The 22,108-nt window shown below is 41.2% G+C and overlaps 1 protein-coding gene across 1 annotated transcript; it reads right to left on the reverse strand.

Moving 5' to 3' along the window:
* Nucleotides 1-2,878: 2,878 nt before the first annotated feature.
* On the reverse strand, nt 2,879-8,973 carry ethe1 (ETHE1 persulfide dioxygenase). The gene is made up of 7 exons (XM_071926609.2): nt 8,321-8,973; nt 7,420-7,564; nt 6,208-6,356; nt 5,681-5,810; nt 5,381-5,470; nt 3,539-3,655; nt 2,879-3,295 (listed from the first exon to the last, which is right to left on the reverse strand). The coding sequence occupies exons 1-7, from the start codon at nt 8,525-8,527 to the stop codon at nt 3,249-3,251; spliced, it is 885 nt and encodes a 294-aa protein (XP_071782710.2). The 5' UTR covers nt 8,528-8,973; the 3' UTR covers nt 2,879-3,248.
* Nucleotides 8,974-22,108: the final 13,135 nt, after the last annotated feature.

Raw genomic sequence — 22,108 nt, forward strand, 5'->3', positions numbered from 1 at the left:
TGTGTCACCCGGGCACTTTTTCCAGTCCAGCCTCGGAGAGTGTCAAGTATTAGGCTACTTTAATACATTTTAGAAGGATACAACACAAATATAGCAAGTCCCAATGGGAATAAGTGAGTATTATAAGGACATAAAAGCTATCATTAAGTAGGCTATTAAAAGGTCACTATAAATTCACTATCGAGTATTGCAGACACACTGTAAGTCCCTATGGGAATATTATAGGAGATATATATACCATCATTATAAACTCACTAGGTTAGTATTACAGACACACTATAAGTCCCTAGAAGCATAATTTTGATAACATTGGAGATAAAAAATATAATCAAGTACTATAAGGTCACTATAAGCTTACTATTGAGTAGGCTACCACACTATGAGTCCCTATGGGAATATTATAGTGATCCTATATGAGATTAAAAATACCACAAAGTACTATAAAGTCATTATAATCTCATTATTGAGTTCCACACAACATAAAAAATAAAATCAAGTACTATAGGGTCACTATAAACATAATATGAAGTATTACAGACACACTATAAATCTCTCTGGGAACATTATAGTGATCCCATGAGAGATTTAAAAATACCACAAACTACTGTAAGGCCACTGTAAACTCACTATTTAGCACCACAGACACACTATAAGTCCCTATGGGAATATTATAGTGATCCCATAAGAGATTAAAAATACCACAAAGTACTATAAAGTCACTATAATCTCACTATTTCAGCACTACAGACACACTATAAGTCCCTTTAGAATTATTGTTCTGATAACATTGGAGGTGAAAATACTATAAAGTAGTATAAAGTCACTGTAAACTCACTACCTCACTACTGAGTAGTACAAACACACTATAAGCCCTTATAGGAATGTTATAGAAGAAAGAAAAATACCATCATGTACTGTAAAGTCACTGTAAACTCACTATTAAGCACCACAAACACACTATAAGTCCCTATAGGCATGCTATATAGTGACTTTTCCTTAGGGACTGCAAGTCAAGACCCACCCTCTTCACTCTGAAGGCTTTATCGCCCTGGCCTGCCTCTTTACAGCTCCTTCTGAATGAGCTGATAGTGTAATAGATTCTTTCCAGTGACATGTGGCGGGGCGAGAGAGAATGGGCAGCAGGTTCGGGGTGGCACAGCGTAAAGTGGGCAGCGGGAAAAAGAGGCTGAAAGAGGGACAGCAGATGGGACACAGACCGGGCAAAAAGGACAGCTGGCACCGCTGCTTCTTAAGAGCAGAATAGAGTCAGAAGAATAGAAGCAACATATCTTCTGCTTGATGGCAACAACGGTCACACACCTCCTGTTCTGGGTAAAGAAAACAATGCAGGTGTCTGTCAGTGGGTAGGCAAGGTGAAACAGAAGGGCTGTGCAATAATGTTGTTCGTCTCAAGCGCTGACAGAGACAGCTGGTAGATGCTGTGTGTGTGTGTGTGTGTGTGTGTGTGTGTGTATGGCCCTGACAGTATTAACTTGCATGTGTACCTTCTCTTTGACCTACACTTTCTTTTTTTTTACCAGATCTTCTTTACTTATAAGGTAGCCGTGTGTCTTTCGGTGAGTTCAGAACCTCGCAGGCACTTCATTCTAAAAAGCAGCCAAGATATAATTACCTGCTCAAATAACAATATTCACATCTGGTAACACAAAGTGTAGCTCAGAGGAACCAGATCAGATAACTTGCAGTTGGGTTAGACAGAGATATTGGGCCGATATTGGCTTTTTATTAAATATTGGATGTCGTGTGGTTCACTGCTGATACGATGGACGTTCCTCCTTGACCACAGCTACAGGGAAAAGTCTATAAAACCTCAATGAAATTTGATTTTCTATGCACATTTTATTTATTCATTTAATTGTTCAGTAATGCTTTTGTGAATGAATTCTTCAGTTAAAAGGCAGTAGTCTATCCCAGAGTTTCCCCTACCACTGAATAGGTGTCACCCTGCCTTAAAGAGCTGCTAACCCACCTAAAATAAGAGTTTTAGTGTCCCATGATGGTCTAAAAGCCGTTTCAGTGGCTGTTACACCATGACAAGAATGAAGATCTGAGGGAGAAACACTGAATACTTTTTCATATATTCTATTCATATATTCTTTCAATACTATCTGACATGAAAATATAACATTTTAAAGACGGGATGACATTCAAAATGGTTCAATACAAATATGTTTGTCAAAAGCCTACTATCAAATGTGTGAGCGGCTTCATCAGAGGCATGTGGTTGAGAGTCAGAGCCTGACACTCCCAACAAACCTGTTTCCCTGACACTGAGTTGATGGACCACGAAACGCAGAACATGCAGCGCATCTAGAAATCCTGACTTCCTCGTGTTGATATCGCGTCCGGATGCTGTAGCTGCATACTGTGAGAGTGATTTGTATTTCAATAACTGACCCTGTTTATTCAATAGGTAGAGGAACAGACAAGAGTCGAGCACGCAACGGCACGGCCATGACATGTTTTGGACCTTCGCAGTGGAAACTTGGCCCTCAGTGATTCTGAATGCAAATAAGAGTAGTTTAATTTTCCTGCTATGCAAAAAGGCCACGGCTGGCAGCAGTCAAGAGTGGTGTGTGTGTGTGTGTGTGTGTGTGTGTGTGTGTGTGTGTGTGTGTGTGATGCCTTGGCTAGAGGAGTCCGGAATCACTGGAAAGGCCATGTGGAAGAACTCAATTGTCTCAGTTGGGCATTCATGAATACTAAACCAAACCTTGAATGGAACATTCCTATCTGAACTTTACTTACTCGTAAACTTCCTCTCCGACTCTGCAATTCATAATGAAGCAGCTAAATAAAGACTGAAGAATTCTTGACATTTAAACATGATCTAAATTTATTATGAAAATAAGTCCAAGTTTTGCAGCATTCATTTCTGACAATAAGTAAATAGCTGATTGCATTTTTATTTTGAGCATGATCTTGGTGACTGGCCATAGACTTCAGTAGCCGCAGCACCAAATGATAAGTGCTTTTAAGTAATAGGATGCAGAGGAAAAACTGTTCAAATATATACATCATTCAATTTACATTAACATACAATAAAAAGTGAAGCTTCTGCACACCTGGGGAGCAGGTGACAGCATTTTCTGTAGTTCTTTTCTGGACATTAACGTACAATCAAATGCTTAGTTTTGGTTAATCCTGCTTGAATACAAATATGTAAATGTTAATCATGTCGCTTGCATGTAGATGCTTTGGTTAAAATCTTCCCTTTTGTAGAACATTCAGACTTCATGGAGTCCACAAACCAGATTAGCAGGCACTGCAATATCTGTCGGGGTGGAACAGAAACAAACGGTCAGTTAGGAGCAAGTCATTTCATTCATATGATTGTGAGCCTGTGAGGGAAGGTGTCAAGGCAATTAACGTTGTCTAACATCAATATGAATGCACTGTAATGCTTATTCACATGACGATATTCTAAATACACCTCAGGGATTTATGAGTTATTATGTTTGCTAACAGAGCATGGATAGCAGATGGATTGTAGTAGAGACAGATGAGTGCCTGATACCTATTTTAGCAGGTTTAGGGAGATTCAGATTGTTCATGATGTCCACGAACTCCTCCAGGTTCTTGGTCAAGCGCGGGTTAAACCTGCGCTCCTCTCCGACCGTCGACACCGTCTGACCTGATGCAGAGAAACAGATCAATCAATGCCCACCCAGTCCTCAAATTCCCTGTCCTGCAAGTCTTTGTCCCATCTTTACTCTTGCACACCTGATCCAATTAAGGGCTTCATACTTTCATGCTAGCCCAGTTCAGGTAGATCTGTGGCCGTGGTTACACCTGTCTTTTCAATGCGATCTGCCACATCCAATCATGGCAGCTCGCATTAGGTGTCAGATCTGATCTCAAAATCCACATTCTGGCTGGCATTCCTATCGGATGTCAGTTGTGTGTGGACATAAATCCGGCCACAATCTGGATGTTACAAGCGACGTCATTAATTTACCTGGGAATTTACCCCCATTGACGTGAGCCACGACCGCCCTTCTACGCACGGACACAGAGGCTCTAATGTGAGTGTTTTGCGCTTAAGATTTTCTCGAAGCTTGAGGCGTACAAAGTCAAAAGTGCGTTTCCTCATACGAAAGTTATTCAGCCACTCAGTGTCTCCACTGGGACCATAAGAGGAGTATGAGGAATATGATTTGTGAAAATGCGAAAAAGGAAAGCTTTTCTTGCAAACAGCGACATGTTTCTTGATTATAATATTACGCAGGAAAAACAAATCCGATCTCGTATCTGACCACAGAGTGTCATGTACGGAGACATCAATGTGACCTGATCTGAGATCCAATCCGACAGTTCTGATTGCTGAAGCTGCATTGAAAAGACAGGTGTAACCACGGCCTGTTTCTGCTGCTCAACCAATCAGCAATATGGATCAGGTGTGCAAGACTAGAGCTGGAACAAAAACTTGCAGAACAGGGGGAACTTGACGACTGAACAGCATGACTTAAATTTACTGATCCATCAAAAGAAATACATAACTTAAGGTGACTTTTCTAAAAGCGATCGTCATTCTAGTCTGTATTTTCGTGAAACTTTTTGACAGGCGGCGCAGACTATGAGTTTTTTAATGTGGAAAATGGGGGAACCATTTTACTTTATGATTGTAGTCTATTTAATCTTCACCATAAACTCGGTTATATGTGTTTCCTACATTTTACCATCACATTTTACCATCACAGATTTGGCCTGTAGGCAGTTTTGATAAATAATGTAGGCCAATGTACAGCCTTAATTAAAGGGTTGGATGACATGACAAAAGCACTCTATGCCTCTGGAACTGGTTTGAAGCATCTAAGGCTGTGGTTACATTTGTCATTTCCGTGGGACATTCATTATCCAGCCGCATCATGGTGCATTAAGTGACAGGTCTGGACACAAAAAACTGACTTTGTTCACATTTTGGATCAACTAGTGAATCATACATTCTTCATACAGTACTCTGGACATCATCCAGCAGTAAAACACATATGAGACTGTTAAGAGACAGAGTGGAAGAATGGAAAAAGCAGTGGAAGCACAGACTTGTAGTAAATAAATGCAGTCACTGGTAGACATAATGGATATTTTCAGGCCACTGTGGAAGCACAGTAACATGATCTCATAAAATCCAAACTCCACAATCAGATGTCAATAATCCCTTTGGAATGACAAGGGTAACCATAGTCATGATAGTTTGGAAAAATGCTGATTAATCACATGGTACTGGCAGACCTACCAACAACTGTTGCATTGTAAGCATTTAATAAAATCCACCCATTTGCATAACCACATTTTGAAACCAGTACATCCATGAGATGTGATATGAATAAGACTGAGATGTGTGGGGTTTTCGGCCAACCTTTGTAGTCGTGTGCAGGGTAGATGAGGCACTGGTTAGGTAGAGTAAAAATCTTCTGATGGACCGACTCATAGAGCCTTTTGGAGCAGCCTGAGAAAGAAAACGAAAGTTTGTGCAAAGATTAGGCAATCCTACAAAAACATAATACTGCCTCCCTGTGTTCATCTAGCAGTATTACAAAAACAAAAGCATTCACTATGGCCCATTGACTTCTCAGAAACGATGGTGTGTGACGAATGAACAGCGGTAACACAAGATATGTGACCGCATAATCAGACCGAGGTGGGAGCGTAGGTTTACCCTGCTGGAAGTCTGTCCTGCCGCAGCCTCTGATGAGCAGAGCGTCGCCAGTGAAAGCCATGCTCTGATCCCCCGTCACCAGCGTCACACACCCATCTGTGTGTCCCGGAGTCTCCCTCACTGTCACATGCTGGGAGGGAAAGACAGAGGAGTCAAATCAAGTCAAGTACATTTTTTTTGTATGAAGCACTATTAACAAAAACAGATTCAAAGCGCTGTACAGAGCAACAAAGGATGTACTGCTACATCGATCATCAAAAACAACAAAAACAAAGTAAGTAAGGATGTTTCAGAGTATCATAAACAATACCAGACTGAAAGGAAATAAGATACTGAGGACGATGGCCAGCCATGCAGTAAGTGACAAGAGGCTGACAATATGTATTTTGAAGATACATGTATTGTCTTTCATGCCTGTTTACAGATAGTGATGCTGGCAGATCTAAAGCCATCCCAAATCGCTCTAAAGTCAGAGTTGGTAGGCATCGGTTTTGTGAAATATAATCTGTCAAATGTTTCCTCCTTACATGTTTTCCAAAGGCGATCTTGTCTCCCTCTGACAGCAGGACATCTGCAGAGGCACCGCTGAATCTGGAGATGGCACTCTTCAACCCAACCAGTCTCTTCTTCAGCAGCCCGGTGCTTGTGATATGGTCCGCATGGCAGTGGGTGTTTACTACCAGACAAAGAAGACAGAAAGGTTCACTAGCACAGTCTTTCGATACGAATAACCCACGATACCAAAGGTGGAAATAAGTCCTTTTCACACTGCTATCTGCATTCAAGATCCTGGGTTAACCTAGCCTTGGGCAAACTGAGGTTTCACATGGGCACATTATTTGAGTACATGTGACTATATTTCACAGCTAGCCAGCCCTGCTCTGGAGCAAGGTTTGCCCCAACTTTGCAGGGTTAGAAACAGAATTTGAGAAGTTATTCCTGGGCTGAGTGTTGCAGTATGGCAGCTAAATTAACCTCGAGTCGACCCTTTGCTTATAGGCTAAGGATAAGGTGCAGTGTGTGTGTGTGTGTGTAAATAAATAAGGGAGAGGTTTATATCGGTCACTGAGGATGATAAGACAGCATGATTGCATTTGGCTAAGGATTATGTTTTAAACTGATTTTATAATGGTGTGTAATTATGTAATGAATCCACACCTCTCAGCCATGGGTTAAGGTTAGGGACAGATAAATCAATGACAGCGTTTCCACAATCAGTCCTCAAGTTCCCCTGTCCTTTACTCTTGCACACCTGACCCAATTAAGGGCTACACACTTTAATGCTAGCCCTGTTCAGGTAGATCTGTTTCTACTGTTCAACCAATCAGCATTAAGCCATTAATAGACCTTTTTCACAAACATGGCTGACGTACTTCCTCAGAGGATAGATCAGTTCTCACCATTTCCGGCAATGTTAAGAAGCCAACTTTCTGTCTCCTCCAACTCTGTCTGTGATCACTTATTTTGTGTTTCAATATAGCTTATAGCACAATACAGGCGTTGTCATTGACATATCTTTCTGTTTCTGTTGTCAGATGACTGCACAACTATAAAAAAGTGATTTGCTCGCGAGTCACAAAAGGTTTATATCGGCCAATGAGGATGATAGGACAGCATGATTGGATTTGGTTAAGGATTATGTTTTAAACTGATTTTATAATGGTGTGCAATTATGCATTAAAACCGCACCTGTCAGTCGTGCCAGTGGAAGTTTGTTTTACAGTCACGTAGTTAGATACCTGCCAATTTCAGCGTGAGCCCCAGTTCGTCTATGAGCTTCACATCCCTGTCAATAGTCTCCAATACAGGATCGATGATGATCGCCTCCCTGGTCTCTCTGTCTGCCAGCAGGTAGGTGTAGGTACTGCTCACCGACTCAAACAACTGAACAGGGGAAACAGATAAAGGCACAACAGTGAGTCAGCATTAGATAAGAAAGGATGGTAAAGGGTGGTAGTGATGCAAGTCCCATCCTGTTATCAGCGATAAGGTCCTGGAATGATAAGGTGTGTGTATGTGTGTGTGTGTGTGTGTGTGTGTGTGTGTGTGTGTGTGTGTTGGAGAGAGACAGAGAGAGAGTAAACATTTATGATGGGGAGTTCCTTGTGTGTTCAATGTCAAGTGTATGCAACCTAGGTTGGGATGGGTTAACAGAGTTAATGGTAAATGTATATTTTGTTCTTATAGCCTAATGAATGGTGTTTTGTACAATTAATAAATCAGAAATTCTACCTGTTTTTTATTTGAACCAGAAATGACCCTCTGTGTGTGAGAGGCTGGAGTATTTGGCTTTGAAGCTGCAAAACACACCCACCATCAGTACACCGGCTGCAGCTTCTCCATGCATACAACCATCAGCTTTGCTACATTATTGCAAAACAGTGAACGGATTGAACAAGTGGCAAACCTGAAAAATCCCCCAGCACAGCCTATCATGGGGAATCCGTTCACTTTAGTTTAGAAATAACGGAAAGTACATTTTGACTTCATTTAAACTTTTCTGAAAGTAGGCTAACTCCACTTAGCTCACTTCCAGTACTAGCTTACAAGTGTCATTCAGAAACACTGCTGCATTTTCCTGTTGCATTAGACGTGACGAAGCTGAAAATAAACAAGTAAACAATAATAGTAGTGATTTACCTGTCTGAAGAAGAGTCCTTCGCCCAGCGCCATCCTGGAGCAGTACGATCTGCCGCCAGCTTGTAGCGGGAGTGAGCCGGTGGTTACGCCCGGACAGAGGAGCCTGTTCTGGGCTGCAGCACAACTCGAGCCCCCGGTCTTTGTTCGGAGGCAGAGCGAGAGGGCCAGGACCCGCTGAACGGGTTTCACCCTGCTTACTGAGCACATTGTTATTATTCGCCGGTATTAAAGTGACTGCGCTGTCAGTTAAGTGTCAGGACTGGGTCAAAATGTCCTTGTAGTCAATCAGCAGCGATTCAGACCCAGGCAACTCAAGCTGCAGTTGGACCATATATTTTCTCTTGTAATCTTCTGACAGTTAATGCCAAATTCCTTTTGAAGATATATTGAAAAAGCTGCCGACAAATGTGAAATATGTCATATGACCTCTTCAGTTCGTCTCCGACTGAATTCAAATCGCTGTCTGGAGGGTGAAGTCTCACCTTGGATGAACTCCGAAGGAAATGATCCCGTCATTGCGTTTTTAAGTGGCTGCGACTGGTGCCACTGCCAAAATACATGTTTTTTATTGAGCAATTGAAGTGAGGGTTATAGTGCAACTTCCTAGACTCATGTCTGAGCCATTCAGCTGCCCACTCCTTTCTGATGCGAACCTGATGCGCGTCCATGAGGCACATACACGCGCACAGCTGTGGTTAGTAGGTCAGGTGTGTCTGTGACTGCAAGTTATGTTTCAAGTGGCCTACGTGACTATTGGACTGTTATCAGTAACTATGGCTGGCCCATCCCACTATCCTAACTAAAATGGGATAAAACATTAAACAAAATGTGCTGTTACCTAACAAGTTAGAAACAAATTCCCTTAGGAGAAAGAATGATAGTAATCCTATAACAGAACTCAGAAGTATACTACTATGCAAATAGCACAGCAAAACTATAAACTATGTGTAATATCTAATAGGGATATTATAGTGAGTCCATAGGAGATAAAACAAAAATACCATAAAGTATTGTAAGATCTCTTCAAACTCACTACTGAGGACCACATACATACTATAACTCCCTATAGGAATATCCCGAGAATATTATAGTGATTTTTAGTTACGGTTATTGCCACACAGCACAGTAGACAAGCATAGATACTGATTGTGCTTATTTATTGTCAGAGTTATCACATTATACTACAGTGCTAGACAGTTGTGTTGCTCATTGTTGTCGTGGTCTCCTCCGATTCCTCTGATTTGTCCAGCTGCAAAAGTGGAAAAGGGAAAAGCTCGGTGTCACCATGAAATAATTTCATACATCTCCATAAAATACAGAGTGAACCAGTGTAAACACATAGAGTGCAGAGAATGCAGCAAGGTATAGAAACGTATTATGTTTATGTTTACTTTTATTCAAAATGCCTTACTGAACCATGAGTGCATACATTTTATTATTTAGGATTTATTTATTTGGATCCCCATTAGTTGTTACCAAGGCAACAACTCCTCCTCGGGTTCCCATATAAAAATACATAATACAATTTTAACATCAGCCCACTCCCTCTCCCTCCCCTCCCATTAAAACAGATGTAAACATTACAGAACATAAACACAGTAAGAAATAATAATACCATCAGTAGGACAGAAGACTGCCTTGTGCAAGTGCATGACTCAATCCATCACTGAAGGCCTATATTCACCACTGGTTTACTGTTACAATATCGAGTATCTGACAGTGTTTACCCATGATACATTCATGATAGCTGATACTACGAGCTACCAAACTCACAAATATAAAAGGGGAAAAAAGTTACAGAATAGTACATTTGCGGCCCTTTTTCCAAGAATAACATCTTTAGTTGCTTTTTAAAGCGTAGTACCAGCCTACCATAGTTTAAGTTCTTTTTTGAGGAATTGTAACATGATCTCTGTTTACCTGTCTAGTAGTGTGTCTATGTGTAAATTTATTTTTGAGTTCAGGCAATTGAGGCTGCTTTAACACGCATACAGTATATTTTTAAACAAAGTTAGAAGCCTGCATGTTAATCTGTCCTCCGCTCTCGGCCATGTGAGATCAGCATGCATTTTGTCTATATATTCACATTCATTGAGTGCAAGATGTGTCACTTTATTCTGCACTAACTGAAGATTATACCTGTTTTTGTTGCCGCACTTGACCATATTGCTGGACAGTAGTCAAGATAGACACTGATTTAGATAGACCCTTTTTACTATTTATTGATGTTTTCCTCTGTGCTGCACCTGCACACCAGCCTGCATATCAATTATCTGGGAGCTATTATCTGGGAGCTATATTTTGTGGTGTACAGACTCTATTTTTCTATTTATTTTTCCTACCCTGCACCTGCACACCAGCCTGTTTATTGGATGTGCGTGTTATATTTTCTGTCAACAATACATTTAGTCTTTGACACATTCAAAACTAAGTTGTTTTTGGTTTCCCAGTCCAATAAACTATGGTCTAGTCATTTCCACTTCATTTTTGAGAGTAGCATTTAACTCAGCCAATGTACTTGATGACATGTACGCTATAGAAACATCGGCAAACATAGCTAAACTGGCTTTACCAAACATGATCATTGATAAAAACAGAAAAGGGCAGAGGGCCCAGGCAGCTTCCCTGGGGGACACCGCACTGTACTTCCCTAAAGAAAACAAATCTCTAACCCTGGCAGCGTCAGTACTACTCATTGAACTCAACAGAACCACTTAATACAGAGAAAGAGAGACAGTTTCAAGGTAAAATGTGTAAAATAAAAGTAGTAGGAAGTAGTCTTGAGGTGGATAACGGTTGCGGGATCGCTTTATACAGTACCTTGATGTATTTTTCAACCCAGTGGATCAGCTGGGTTACTCTGGTGTAGACTCCTGGTTTATTGCGGCGTCCACAGCCTTCTCCCCAGCTCACCACCCCTGCCAGCCTCCAGTCCCCCTTGGTGGTCTCACACACCAGCGGTCCGCCACTGTCTCCCTTACAACCAACACACCAAATAACTTGTCAAGCATCCATCGGGTTTTGAAGAACACTTTTGATGGTGACGCAAGTGAAACAGATTTTGACCGAGTAGATCTACTGTAAAGTTAAAAACCTTCTTTCGTAAAACTGTGTCAGGCAAGTTTGTGTGGAGGTTTTGGGTGTATACCTGGCAGGAGTCCACCCCTCCCTCCATTTTTCCGGCACAAAGCATTCTGGCAGTGAGGTAGGAGCCGTAGACGCTCGGGCGGGAGCATACGGACTGAGATATCACCTGTACCTGAGCCTGCCTCAGCTCATCTGAAACTGAGCCTGACAAAGAGAGAGAGAGAGAGAGAGAGAGAGAGAGAGAGAGAGAGAGAGAGAAATGAGTTAAGGAAGACAGTGATATGAATGTATGAATGAAACAAAATGCCGTTTTAATGTGTCTAAAATCAATGGGAACGAACACAGGATATCAGTCCACAGCTTTCTTTTACGTTCCACTTCTATCAAGCAATTTGATCTGATTGAGCCTTGATGGAAAGACATTATTACAGTGAAAATAAAAAAAAAGGGCGGGAATGGAGAAGATGCAAGAACTGGGAATAAAGAAAGTGCAATCAGGTATAAATAGCACAATCAGAGGGAGTATTTAATCAAGGGTAATCAGAGCGGTTGGTGTTGTAGCCGGTAACGCACCCCCTTCATAAATGTATCCCCAGCCTATGACCCAGCAGGGGGTTCCAGCAGGAAAGGACTCTCTCGGACTGGGTAAGCACACTGGGCGTACTCCATCTATAGAAACAGCGCACAGCAATCAGTTTGGCCCATCATCTCACACTGATAAGAAGCTATAAAGGGAAACACTTATTGGGCTTCACTTACACAGTTACACACAGTTCTCTCCAGCCAAGCCTCTTCCTCTCTGTCTGCAACCTTTCTTGCCCTTTACTTTTTTACAGTTTTACATTTTATCTTTTTGTTTTTCCTTTCTCTTTTGGAAAGCGCTTTGTAACTGTGCTTTGAAAAGTGCTATACAAATAAATAGGCTATCAAATAAGCTATCAGTTTCTTCATTGTAGTTTTTGTATCATGAAAACACAAATTACGTAGCCTATATTTCAATTGAAAAAACTTTTTTGCCGCCAGGGCAAGAATTTTGTAATTTAATTGTAATTTAAGTATTTATAAATTGTAACGTGATACATTTGGATGTGTTTTTTGCCCCTGTCTGCCCCCTCTCACCTCCCATCTGTATGTCAGTGACGGTGCGCAGCAGTCCCAAGTCGTAGTCGTTGTTGATTCTGTTGAAGCGGGGGTGGTAGAGGACCCGCAGCGCTCGGTAGCGTTTACCAAGAGAGTCGTCCGTCACGCTGACTGTGTCCACCAGCACCTGCCAGTCGGCCTCATGCATCATGTTGTGCCTGTGGAGACACACCAGTGAGACAGAGAGGCTGAGTGTTGTATTTGTAGGCACTCAGTTCAATTCACTTTGATTCAATTTGATTTGATTCAACTCGATTCAGCTCAAATCACCTCAAATCAACTCAGTTGTCAAATGCGTGTTATTGACATCAAATTCTTCAGTATCTCCAAAGCAATTAGCCTACTGTGAAACACTCTTGATAATACATTTCTTGACAATAAATACATTTTGCTCAATCATTCATACTCAATGTTTACTGTCAATCATGACCAAACTGTAGCTACTTATTTCAGTAGGTGAGAAGTTTATAATATAGTTTGGGGTTGCTGTTTTATCTTCACATAGGGAATGCATTGTTTCCCATGATCTACAGCCCTGCTGACCAGGCGGTAGCACTTGAGTCCAGTCTCAGCCTCAAGTCCACTCTGATATCTTGGACTTGTCTTGGTCTATTTTGACTCGGACTTGTCTTGGTTAGTATTGGCTTGACTTTTTCAAAGATTCATTTCTCTCCACCTGATCCACCTTCATTTATTTTCTCCCCAGCACTACAAACAATTTAATGGATTACACCTGTGTAGAATATAGTATGTAATGGGGCTCAAACTTCTATGCATTGATTGGTCAAAATCCTACACTTTGATTAGTTGGATGCTGAAGGGTATAGTCCAGAGCTCCTGTAGATAGATCTACATCTCTGTTGATCTTAAAGAAATTCTATTTGCTCTGGTCTGAGTCTTGACTCGGTCTCAACCCCCTTAGGACCTGGTCTTGACTCGAACTCGCCTGGACCTGGTCTTGGAATTGACTTGGACTCGACTACAGTCCTGCCTGCTGAGAACTCTGGACACTCAGACAAGATGAGGCACTGAGCCCCAAACCCAGGTGCATCCAACTTATAACACGGCACCCTGTCACCTGTCTGACGGCCCCGCTCCAGTTTGGGCCCCCTGAATGTACGCCTTTTTTTCTGGGACTTTTTTGGGAAGTGTGGGAAATGTCCTCCTCTTACTCGATGAAGCAGTGGGCGGCGGTGATGACCCAGCGCGGGGAGACGATGGCTCCTCCGCAGATGTGTTTCCCCCTCCAGTGTAAACTGCTCTGCCAGCCCCACTTGTCCTCGGCGGCCAGCGCCCCCCCGATGATACGCCAACTGTCCCGGCCGTCACCGATCGGACCTTGGCAGCCTGGGGAGGGTGACGGAGAAAGAGGGGTATGCTAAGTGACAGAAAGCCAAAAACAGGAACTATAGATTCCATTATAACATAATGCCTGTTAGGTGTTTAATGAGGATCTTCACATCAGTCCATAAAGATTGTTCACTTCAGGAAAAGCAATGTAGCAATTTAATATATTGATTGATGATTATGGTAACATTCAATTAAAGCCCCTTCCATAATAGGGCCATTAAAATCATAGCCATGACCGCCAGACATTTGATGGATATGAAATTATCATCATCTAACCAAGACAGATCAGCAGAGAATTAGATTGTTATTAATATCACGAGCCTAAATAACTAGACATTAATCAGTGTGGTGTTTTTGTTTTTTACCTGCAGTGATGTTTCCTGTCTGGTTGATGGGGTTCTTGGGCAGAGAAGGCAGCCGAGTCGGGATGCTGCAGTTCCCCTTCCTGCCACACGGAGGAGCTGAGTCTTTTGATTCAGCAGGGAAACACAGGAACTTGACTAATTTGAAGGGACAAGGAAAACAGAGAGAGGACAAGGTGAGTTTATATCATAGTTGGGGAGTGAAGATCTTCACGTCACAGATCTACAATGATATGATTACAAAATAGATACTCTATTACATCATTTTTCTGTGGACATCTTGAAAATGTTTCAAAGAGTGTAAAATATTCTTTTCATTTTGACTCAGTTTACCTAATAATTTATTTCAAGAAAAAGGTTTATTGTAAGATGTATTAACAAGCTTATTGATTGCATAAGTCCTAAGAAGTTTGATTTTCTCTGCATTACATCTGAATGTTATCCTTATTATATTTTTAAATAATCATAAAAAAAGTCCCATAGTATTTTTTTCTGGTCAATCAAGGCACTCCTAGTATACATGATTATAGTAATACTACCAGTAGTTAATTGAATTCATTAGCAGAGTCACAAACACAAACTGTAGGATCTCATCTCTTCCCCCATCTTACTACTTTAAGTTCCTATTGGCTTACCTTGCCTTCAAAATTCAATTAAGAGGAAGTTAATCTGGCAATTTCTTCCAGTTACAGACTAGATCATTACTAGTTCAATAGCACAATGGGAAGTTACATCAGAACCTAAGTGTATGTAGATTCTGAGCACTAAGATACAGAGTGGAGCTTGTATCACCTGTGATAGCGGAGGAGATGACCAACATGACGAAGACAGGGATGCTGATGGTCAGTAACACGTCACGTGGCGGACAGCCTCGCTGTGAAGAGCCAGGATCTGCAAAGAGTCAGAAGGCAAGGCAAGGCAAGTTTAATTATATAGCACATTTCATACACAAAGGCAATTCAAAGTGCTCTACACAAGGTATATAAGACATTAGATAGGAAATACAGAATAAAATAAATAAAAAACAACAAAAAAAATGTAAAAAAAAAAAAAAAAGTGTAAAAAAAAAAAAAAAAAAAAAAGAGAGAATATACAAAAAATTATAATGCATAAAAAGAAAAAGTTGCACAGGCAGTGTGGAACAAAAAAGTTTTCAAGTGTCTCTCAAGTTTCAAGGCCAGGCTGTACATATGCTGTTAACAACATGAAGTATTCAGAGTACCACAGTAAAATAAGAGTTGCAGTCATGTTTATATGGATTATTTTTCAAACCATAAACTGCATAATTGATCATTTGGAGCATTTCATGCTGTTAGAGTGACTGTAGAGGGACAAAATCTCATGTATGTACAGAAAGTAAGTAAACTTTATTTGTATAGAGCCTTTTTAGTCTTACAATAACAATCACACTTTAATAAACAACAAAAAATGCACCTACTGTGTTACATAAGACATAACACAACACACAACATCAGATAAAGAGAATACCTGACAGAAACATTTCTTAAACCTTTTGCTATTTTTCTTTTTCAGTTTTATGTGACGCACTTTGTCACTCTGTTTTTGATAAGTACAAATAAACTTTGTTGTTATTATTAAAACCAGAGACTGAGCTGGCCAATCTAACATTTACAGGGTGGCTGGGTCCAATACTATAAATGCATAATCATCTTTTTGGGGCTTGTCACAGCCCTGCAACCTTTACAGCGCTGTAAGGACAGAACAAATCCGTATTAAAAGGTAGAGCTTGACCTGCATGCAGCGCCTTGTAAGTAAAAATTCTGAAATCAATTTTATGCTTGACTGGCGTCCAATGGAGGGAGACGAGTTCTGCTGTAATGTGGAACCTGTGACTAGTTTTTGTCAAAAGCCTTGCAGCAGCATTCTGCACCGAGTGGAGTCGGGCAGCGATGCAGTGGTAAATATGAAGTTGGGTAAACTGTGTGGGTAATCATCATAAAGTGAACACACACATGTAAATAAGAATGTGTTCTTAACTGATTTGCCTCAATTATATTTTCAGGTTAAACCATTCATTTCTGCTTTTTTTTTTTATTTAAAAGAGCCTATCTTCATATAACTTACATCTGTTTGATACCACATACTATGATGTATACTATGAATTTACATCATTTTTGTCAGATTTATGTCAGATTAAAAAGTTGGCTAAAACGAGAGAATAAAGCAGTACAATAATCCAGACACAATGAGATGAAAGCATGCATAATTCTTTCCAAATCATGAAAAGATAAACAGATTGGATTTTGGAAGTAAGACTAAGTAGAAGTAAGAAGTAAGACATGATGCTCAAAATTCATAAATGAAAATAACAGCTAGATTTGTAGAAGAGGATTTGATTTTTGGATGCTGTTGGACCGATACTCTTCCTTGCTATAAGGTTTGGGTCCATGATAAGAATTTCCCTTTTATCAGTTAAGTTGGAGAACATTTTGTGCCATGCAGTCCGTTGTCGCAGATAAACAGTCTTGCAAAATAGCTGATCTGCCAAGATCATTAGGCTTGAATGATAGATAAAGCTGTCCACATTGCCCACATAGCACTGGTAGAAAAAAAAAGAACAACACACAATTTAAATGACAAACTATATGCCGCAGGGGGAGCAAAAACAGGAATAGGTCCAAGTACAGACTCCTGGGGGATGAAACATCATCACCAAGAGTTAATCCCATTTTTCTATTTGAGATATGATGCAAACCACAGCCTAAGCCTTTCAAAAAGAAAACCATGATCAATAGTGTCAAAGGCCACACTGAGGTCAAGCAGCAATAAAATAGATCACTCACTAGAATCAGCACACATTAGGAAGTTATTAGTGAGCCTGAGAAGAGCTGTTTCAGCACTGTGCTGTTGACAAAAACCAGACTGCAATCCATGACAAATGTTATTGTATTCCATCACATCCAAGAGCTGATTAGAAACCTGCTCTCCCCAGGACTTTAGATAGAAAGGGGAGCTTGGAGTCGGGAATGTGTGGATGGGTTTGTAATTTGGTGGTTTTTAATGAGAGGCTGAATAATAGCTTGCTAGGGACCGGTATCACCCATTATGTCTTTAAGGAAAGATGTGGGCAAGGCATCTAGTGTGCAGGATGAAGATTACATATGGGACACAGTATCAATAAGATCTAGCAAAGGAGATAGTGCAGAACTGGCTCAGCAGATCAGGACAGCTAGGAGAATCACAACAAGATATAGAGGAGGGTAAAATCTTGGAGCTAATGTCAGAGTAGTTTTTATCTTACACAACAACGACAATAAAGGATAAAAACTTTTCTCATCATTTCAGTCATCATTTAAAAAGATAGGCACAACCAAGGAAACGGGATTTACAAGTCTATCTGTGCAAAACAGGAACCTAAGATTATGTTGATTAGTGGAGATTAAGTTAGCACAACAGTCAGCTCTCACATCTGTTACTTTCTGAGGAAATAAATAGCTGTTTTATATATGGGTGGTGCACTTGGAGGTTGGTGTTTTTCGACCTACGCACAGCGTTTCTGCATTTTAATGTTAAGATTGAATCATTCATCCACGGAGATGGATTAACTATATTAACAGATCTGATTTGCTGCTTGCTCAAGGGTGCAGTAGCTTCCGAGACTGATGAGCATGGATCATTAAAGCAGCAAAAACACATCAGTTGTTATGTGCAGAATGAGCCATAGATCTGCTTTCACTCAATTTAGCAAAGGCTGATGAAAATTTACAGACCATTAAGGAAGCGGGAGCAGAAGATGTACTTGATTTAAAAGAAACATAAGAACATTACACTTGTGATCAGAAAGAAAGATATCCTCAGTGGGCACAGCATCTACATTTACATCAGCTGTAAAAACACACATTTTGATATTTTTACTCTGCAGTTGGCAGTGGTGGAAAGAGTACTAGAATGTCTTACTTGAGTAGAAGTATTGTTACTTTGCTGATATTTTACTTAAGTAGAAGTAAAAGTACTGGTGTAAAAATCTACTTTAGTAAAAGTAAAAAGTAGCTAATTTAAAATGTACACACTTTTCCATGCAATTCTAAAAGGACAAGAGGACAGAGTTCAAACTAGATTCTTTTCATAACAAATTAACAAAGTAAAGCCAGACTCCTCTTCTTACTGTGAATGGCTCCACAATTGGCCAATTTATGATTGTCCAGTATCTGTTGTTTATGGAGAGCCACAAAATCTGTACTGTGTTATGGATAGTTAGTACAATAAGTACAAACCTTAGTAAAAATGTACTTAAGTAAAAGTAAAATTACTGACTTTAAAAGATTCTCCAAAAAGTACAAGTACACAAAAAAGCTACTCAACTATAGTAACATGAATAAATGTAATTAGTTACTTCCACGCTTGGCAGTTGGATGGATGAGCCCATTGAATAATAGTTAATAAAAGAATATATTATCAGCCAATTTACATGAGGCAACTGGAACTTATGTTTCCACAAGTCCATCTACACATAGACCTATGCATTTCATCAGTGAGGTCAGGGTGCACGGTCGCCCCGGGACAGTTAGGGGTTCTTGCTCAAGGGTACTTTGGCATTCTTGGTGAGCACTGTGCATGTCATGCCACCCAACCTCCGGCCTCAATCTCACAGTTAGAATAGACCTTCTTGTTGGTGCAGGGAATTGAACCAACAACCTTTCAGTCATTAGTTCTTACCGTACCTGGCTCTTGATCAGGGGGGTCTTTGGGTAAAGTGAGATCGACCGATCCCTCCACCAGCGGGCCTCCGTCTGATGTCTTCCTCTGCTGAACCTCCTGGGGATCATCACTAGGAGGAACTGACAGAGGGGGGATTCCTGGATCTTGGGCCTCTATAGGTGAGACTGAAGAACCAGAGGCAGGAGATGAAGTTTCTAGAGGCTGAGGCTCTGGTGTTGCCTCAGAAAAGGATGGAAGCTCTGGGTTTACATGATGCCCATCAGCTGCAGGCGGCTGTCCGGCAGGTCCAAAGTGGGGCATGAGCGTGAGGACCGCACACGGGGCCAGAGAAGACACGCTCATTATTGTAGGATCGGTTGGAGTTTGGAAAGATGTAGATGACCAGTGTTCAAGGGACGGATAGAGCGATGCAGTCACTGGCTGCTGTGCATCAGAGGTGCTGGGGCTGCCAGTCTGGGCCTGCACATTCATACTTGTCAAGTTGGGGGGAGCTGCCATTATACCATTAGATGTTGAGGGTGTTTGTAGGCACAATACGTTGGTGTTCCTCGGGTTGAAGGTGTACAGCGTGTGGATCGTGTTTGGGACTAGTGGTATTCAAGTGTTTCTCAGGATAAGCTCCGCTGGATTTCAGACATGGAAGGAGACCCTGAAACCCCAGCTGACCTGCAATCAGACGAGTCCTGCAGACGAAAGAGAGGCGACAACAAAACTTGAGTTTGGAGTTGCATATATCGCTGTTGTCGGGTGAAAACCTGGTGTTTCCAAAATGTTTTAGGAGATACAAGCTTTTCAGGAGCTAAGAAAACAGTCGTGCTTTCAGCTTGAGCAAAATGCATTTTTTCAGTTTATCCATTGGTTTTTAAAAAGGGTTGTAGAATTTTCTCATCCTATAGAGAGCGAGTTACAAGGTTTTGAGATACTGAGCCTTGCCTTTTTCACATACCATAGAGCAAGGCTAATATATATTTTTCAAACTGCATTTTATTACCCACGTAAATAAACATTTTCAAAACTGCAACTGCAGGCGCATGTTTAGGCTTGTTTGTCCAACCGCATTATGTGAATTACTCCTTTTTGACCAAAATGTCAGATGGGACCTTATAATTTCCAGGTCGTTAAATCTCTTATTAGCAGTGAGATGGAATGAACCTGATTTTCAAACACAAATGAAAAAAAAAAAAAGACTTGAATGACACCCAAAAACAAGCTTGTTGTGAGGAAAATACTAATAATCTGAAAATTCTTTGATTCCTGAGCCAAGGCACCATGGGGTAACAGAGAGTCAGAAGTGTGAGTATGTGATTAAAATTATTCTAAAGTTAATTTCCAACGATAAGAAACAATAACAATTTGTTTGGAAAAGGGCATCTGTGATTGAAATCAACTGCACGTTGAATAGCAGACTACACAAAGCCATGATTGCTTCACATCACTAGAGCAAAAATGTACTTTTCCTTCTCTAGACACTAAAGCCTGGGACATTTTTCAAGAGCTCTCACCTGAATGTCAGCCGTACAGATTTGCATGCGTTGGCCTCATTTGTATGCGTGGGATTATTCAGCCGAGTATGTCTCCTTCACTTATCAAACCTGCGAGTATCACAGTGGGGGGAAAACATGCATCATCAGCGCGCCGTCAGTGACAAGACTTCAAAGAAACGCTCTTGTTCTGATGCATCTTTTATCCAAGGATATCTACTCTGTTACTATGAATCCATCTTCTTCAACTCGCATAGGCTCCAGCAGCTTGTCACCTCTTCTCTTGCAATTCTGTAGCTCTCCTCCTCTCCTCTCCTCAGTTCCCACTTAATCCTTTCATTATGTCACCCCTCCATCTTCTCCCTCTTTCTCCTACCGTGACTCCACTCTTTATCCCCCTCCGCCTTAATCTTTCTCCTCTGGTCAGGAAAGGTAAGGGCAGGCAGTCGGGGCAGTAACGGATATCTTACGTTCTTGTCATCGGGGGCCCATGAAATATGCATGGGGATAATTGTGATCCTGGGTCAGAGTTTAACAACAGAGGGTAATGTATACCACATCACTGGGTCACTGCCATTCACAGATACCCAGGCACATACATAATGGCAAAGCAGACAAAACAGACATTTATTTACACATGGTTGAAATGTATGTATCCAATAATCATATTCTTAATGTGAAATTAAAGAGGCATAAGAGGTGCGTGTGTGTTTGTGTGTGTGTGTGGGCGTGTGTGTGTGCGCCCGGTTCCAGATCAGCAAGGGTATTTGTTCATCCTATCACGTTACCGCAGCAGACAGTGTAAGGTGCTGGCAGACAGCGATGAGGGTTTAGCCGGCCGGTTCACAAACTTCCCGTCGAGGTGTTACCCGGCGACAGGGTTACACTGGTGTTGAGATACAACTGGGGAGATCGCTTCAAAGAGCAAACATGGACTGCATCGCCACTGGATACGCCTGACACTGCTTCCAGAGACTATTAAATGATCTGTAACACACACACACACGTATTCCCTTGAGTTTTTTTTGTCATGTGTCCAGGGACTACAGACGAAAATTTGCATCTTGGCTTCCTCTGGAGGAGTTGATGTAATTGGCCATTATCAAAATAAATAAATGATAATGCGTGCAGGCTTCACTGACCCCCAATTGCTTCCCTATTGATTTCAAAATCCTTGTTTACACCAGTCAAGCCGACTGGCTGCTCCTACCCGTCTGAACTCAGTGAACTCCACACATTTCTGCAGCTTCCTCTCCCTGCAGCGTCCCACAGGGAGAAGAGCAGGGAGAAGCAAACGTATAGGCGGCATCGCATTTACAGCTAAGTGTTTGTTTCATCCTCCTTTGGGTTTACCGGCATGCAGGACAGGTCGCAAAGTGTCAGGTAAGTTGCTAGTCACAGAAAAGTATACGAGCCAACTTTCTCTCCCCTGTGATTGTCAAAACTTCATTCCACTTTGGCACTAGAGCCTTCTGGTTTCGCCCTCCACACAACAGCAAAGCCTGAAACTTCCCACTTCCATCAGGGATGTGAAGTCTCTCCACACTCATGCTGTTTTTTTTCTTAAACATTTTTTTGCATCCTCCCAAGGTTTCTAGTTTTGGCTGAGAGAGAGACTGAAGTTGACGGAGTTTCAGTGCAATTGGAGAGTGGCTTGTCAGTCAGTTGTGTAGAAATCAGAAGAAAAA

Source organism: Centroberyx gerrardi, chromosome 12, assembly GCF_048128805.1.
Source record: "Centroberyx gerrardi isolate f3 chromosome 12, fCenGer3.hap1.cur.20231027, whole genome shotgun sequence".
Lineage (NCBI taxonomy): Eukaryota > Metazoa > Chordata > Actinopteri > Beryciformes > Berycidae > Centroberyx > Centroberyx gerrardi.

Excerpts from the sequence above, each read along its gene's own strand:
- ethe1 (XM_071926609.2), bottom strand. The coding sequence starts at position 8,527 with ATGTGCTCAGTAAGCAGGGTGAAACCCGTTCAGCGGGTCCTGGCCCTC. Across the intron at positions 7,565-8,320 it reads AAGGACTCTTCTTCAGACAG|TTGTTTGAGTCGGTGAGCAG; the intron begins GTAAATCACTAC and ends TCCCCTGTTCAG. Across the intron at positions 3,656-5,380 it reads CCCTGCACACGACTACAAAG|GTCAGACGGTGTCGACGGTC; the intron begins GTTGGCCGAAAA and ends TCTCTGCATCAG.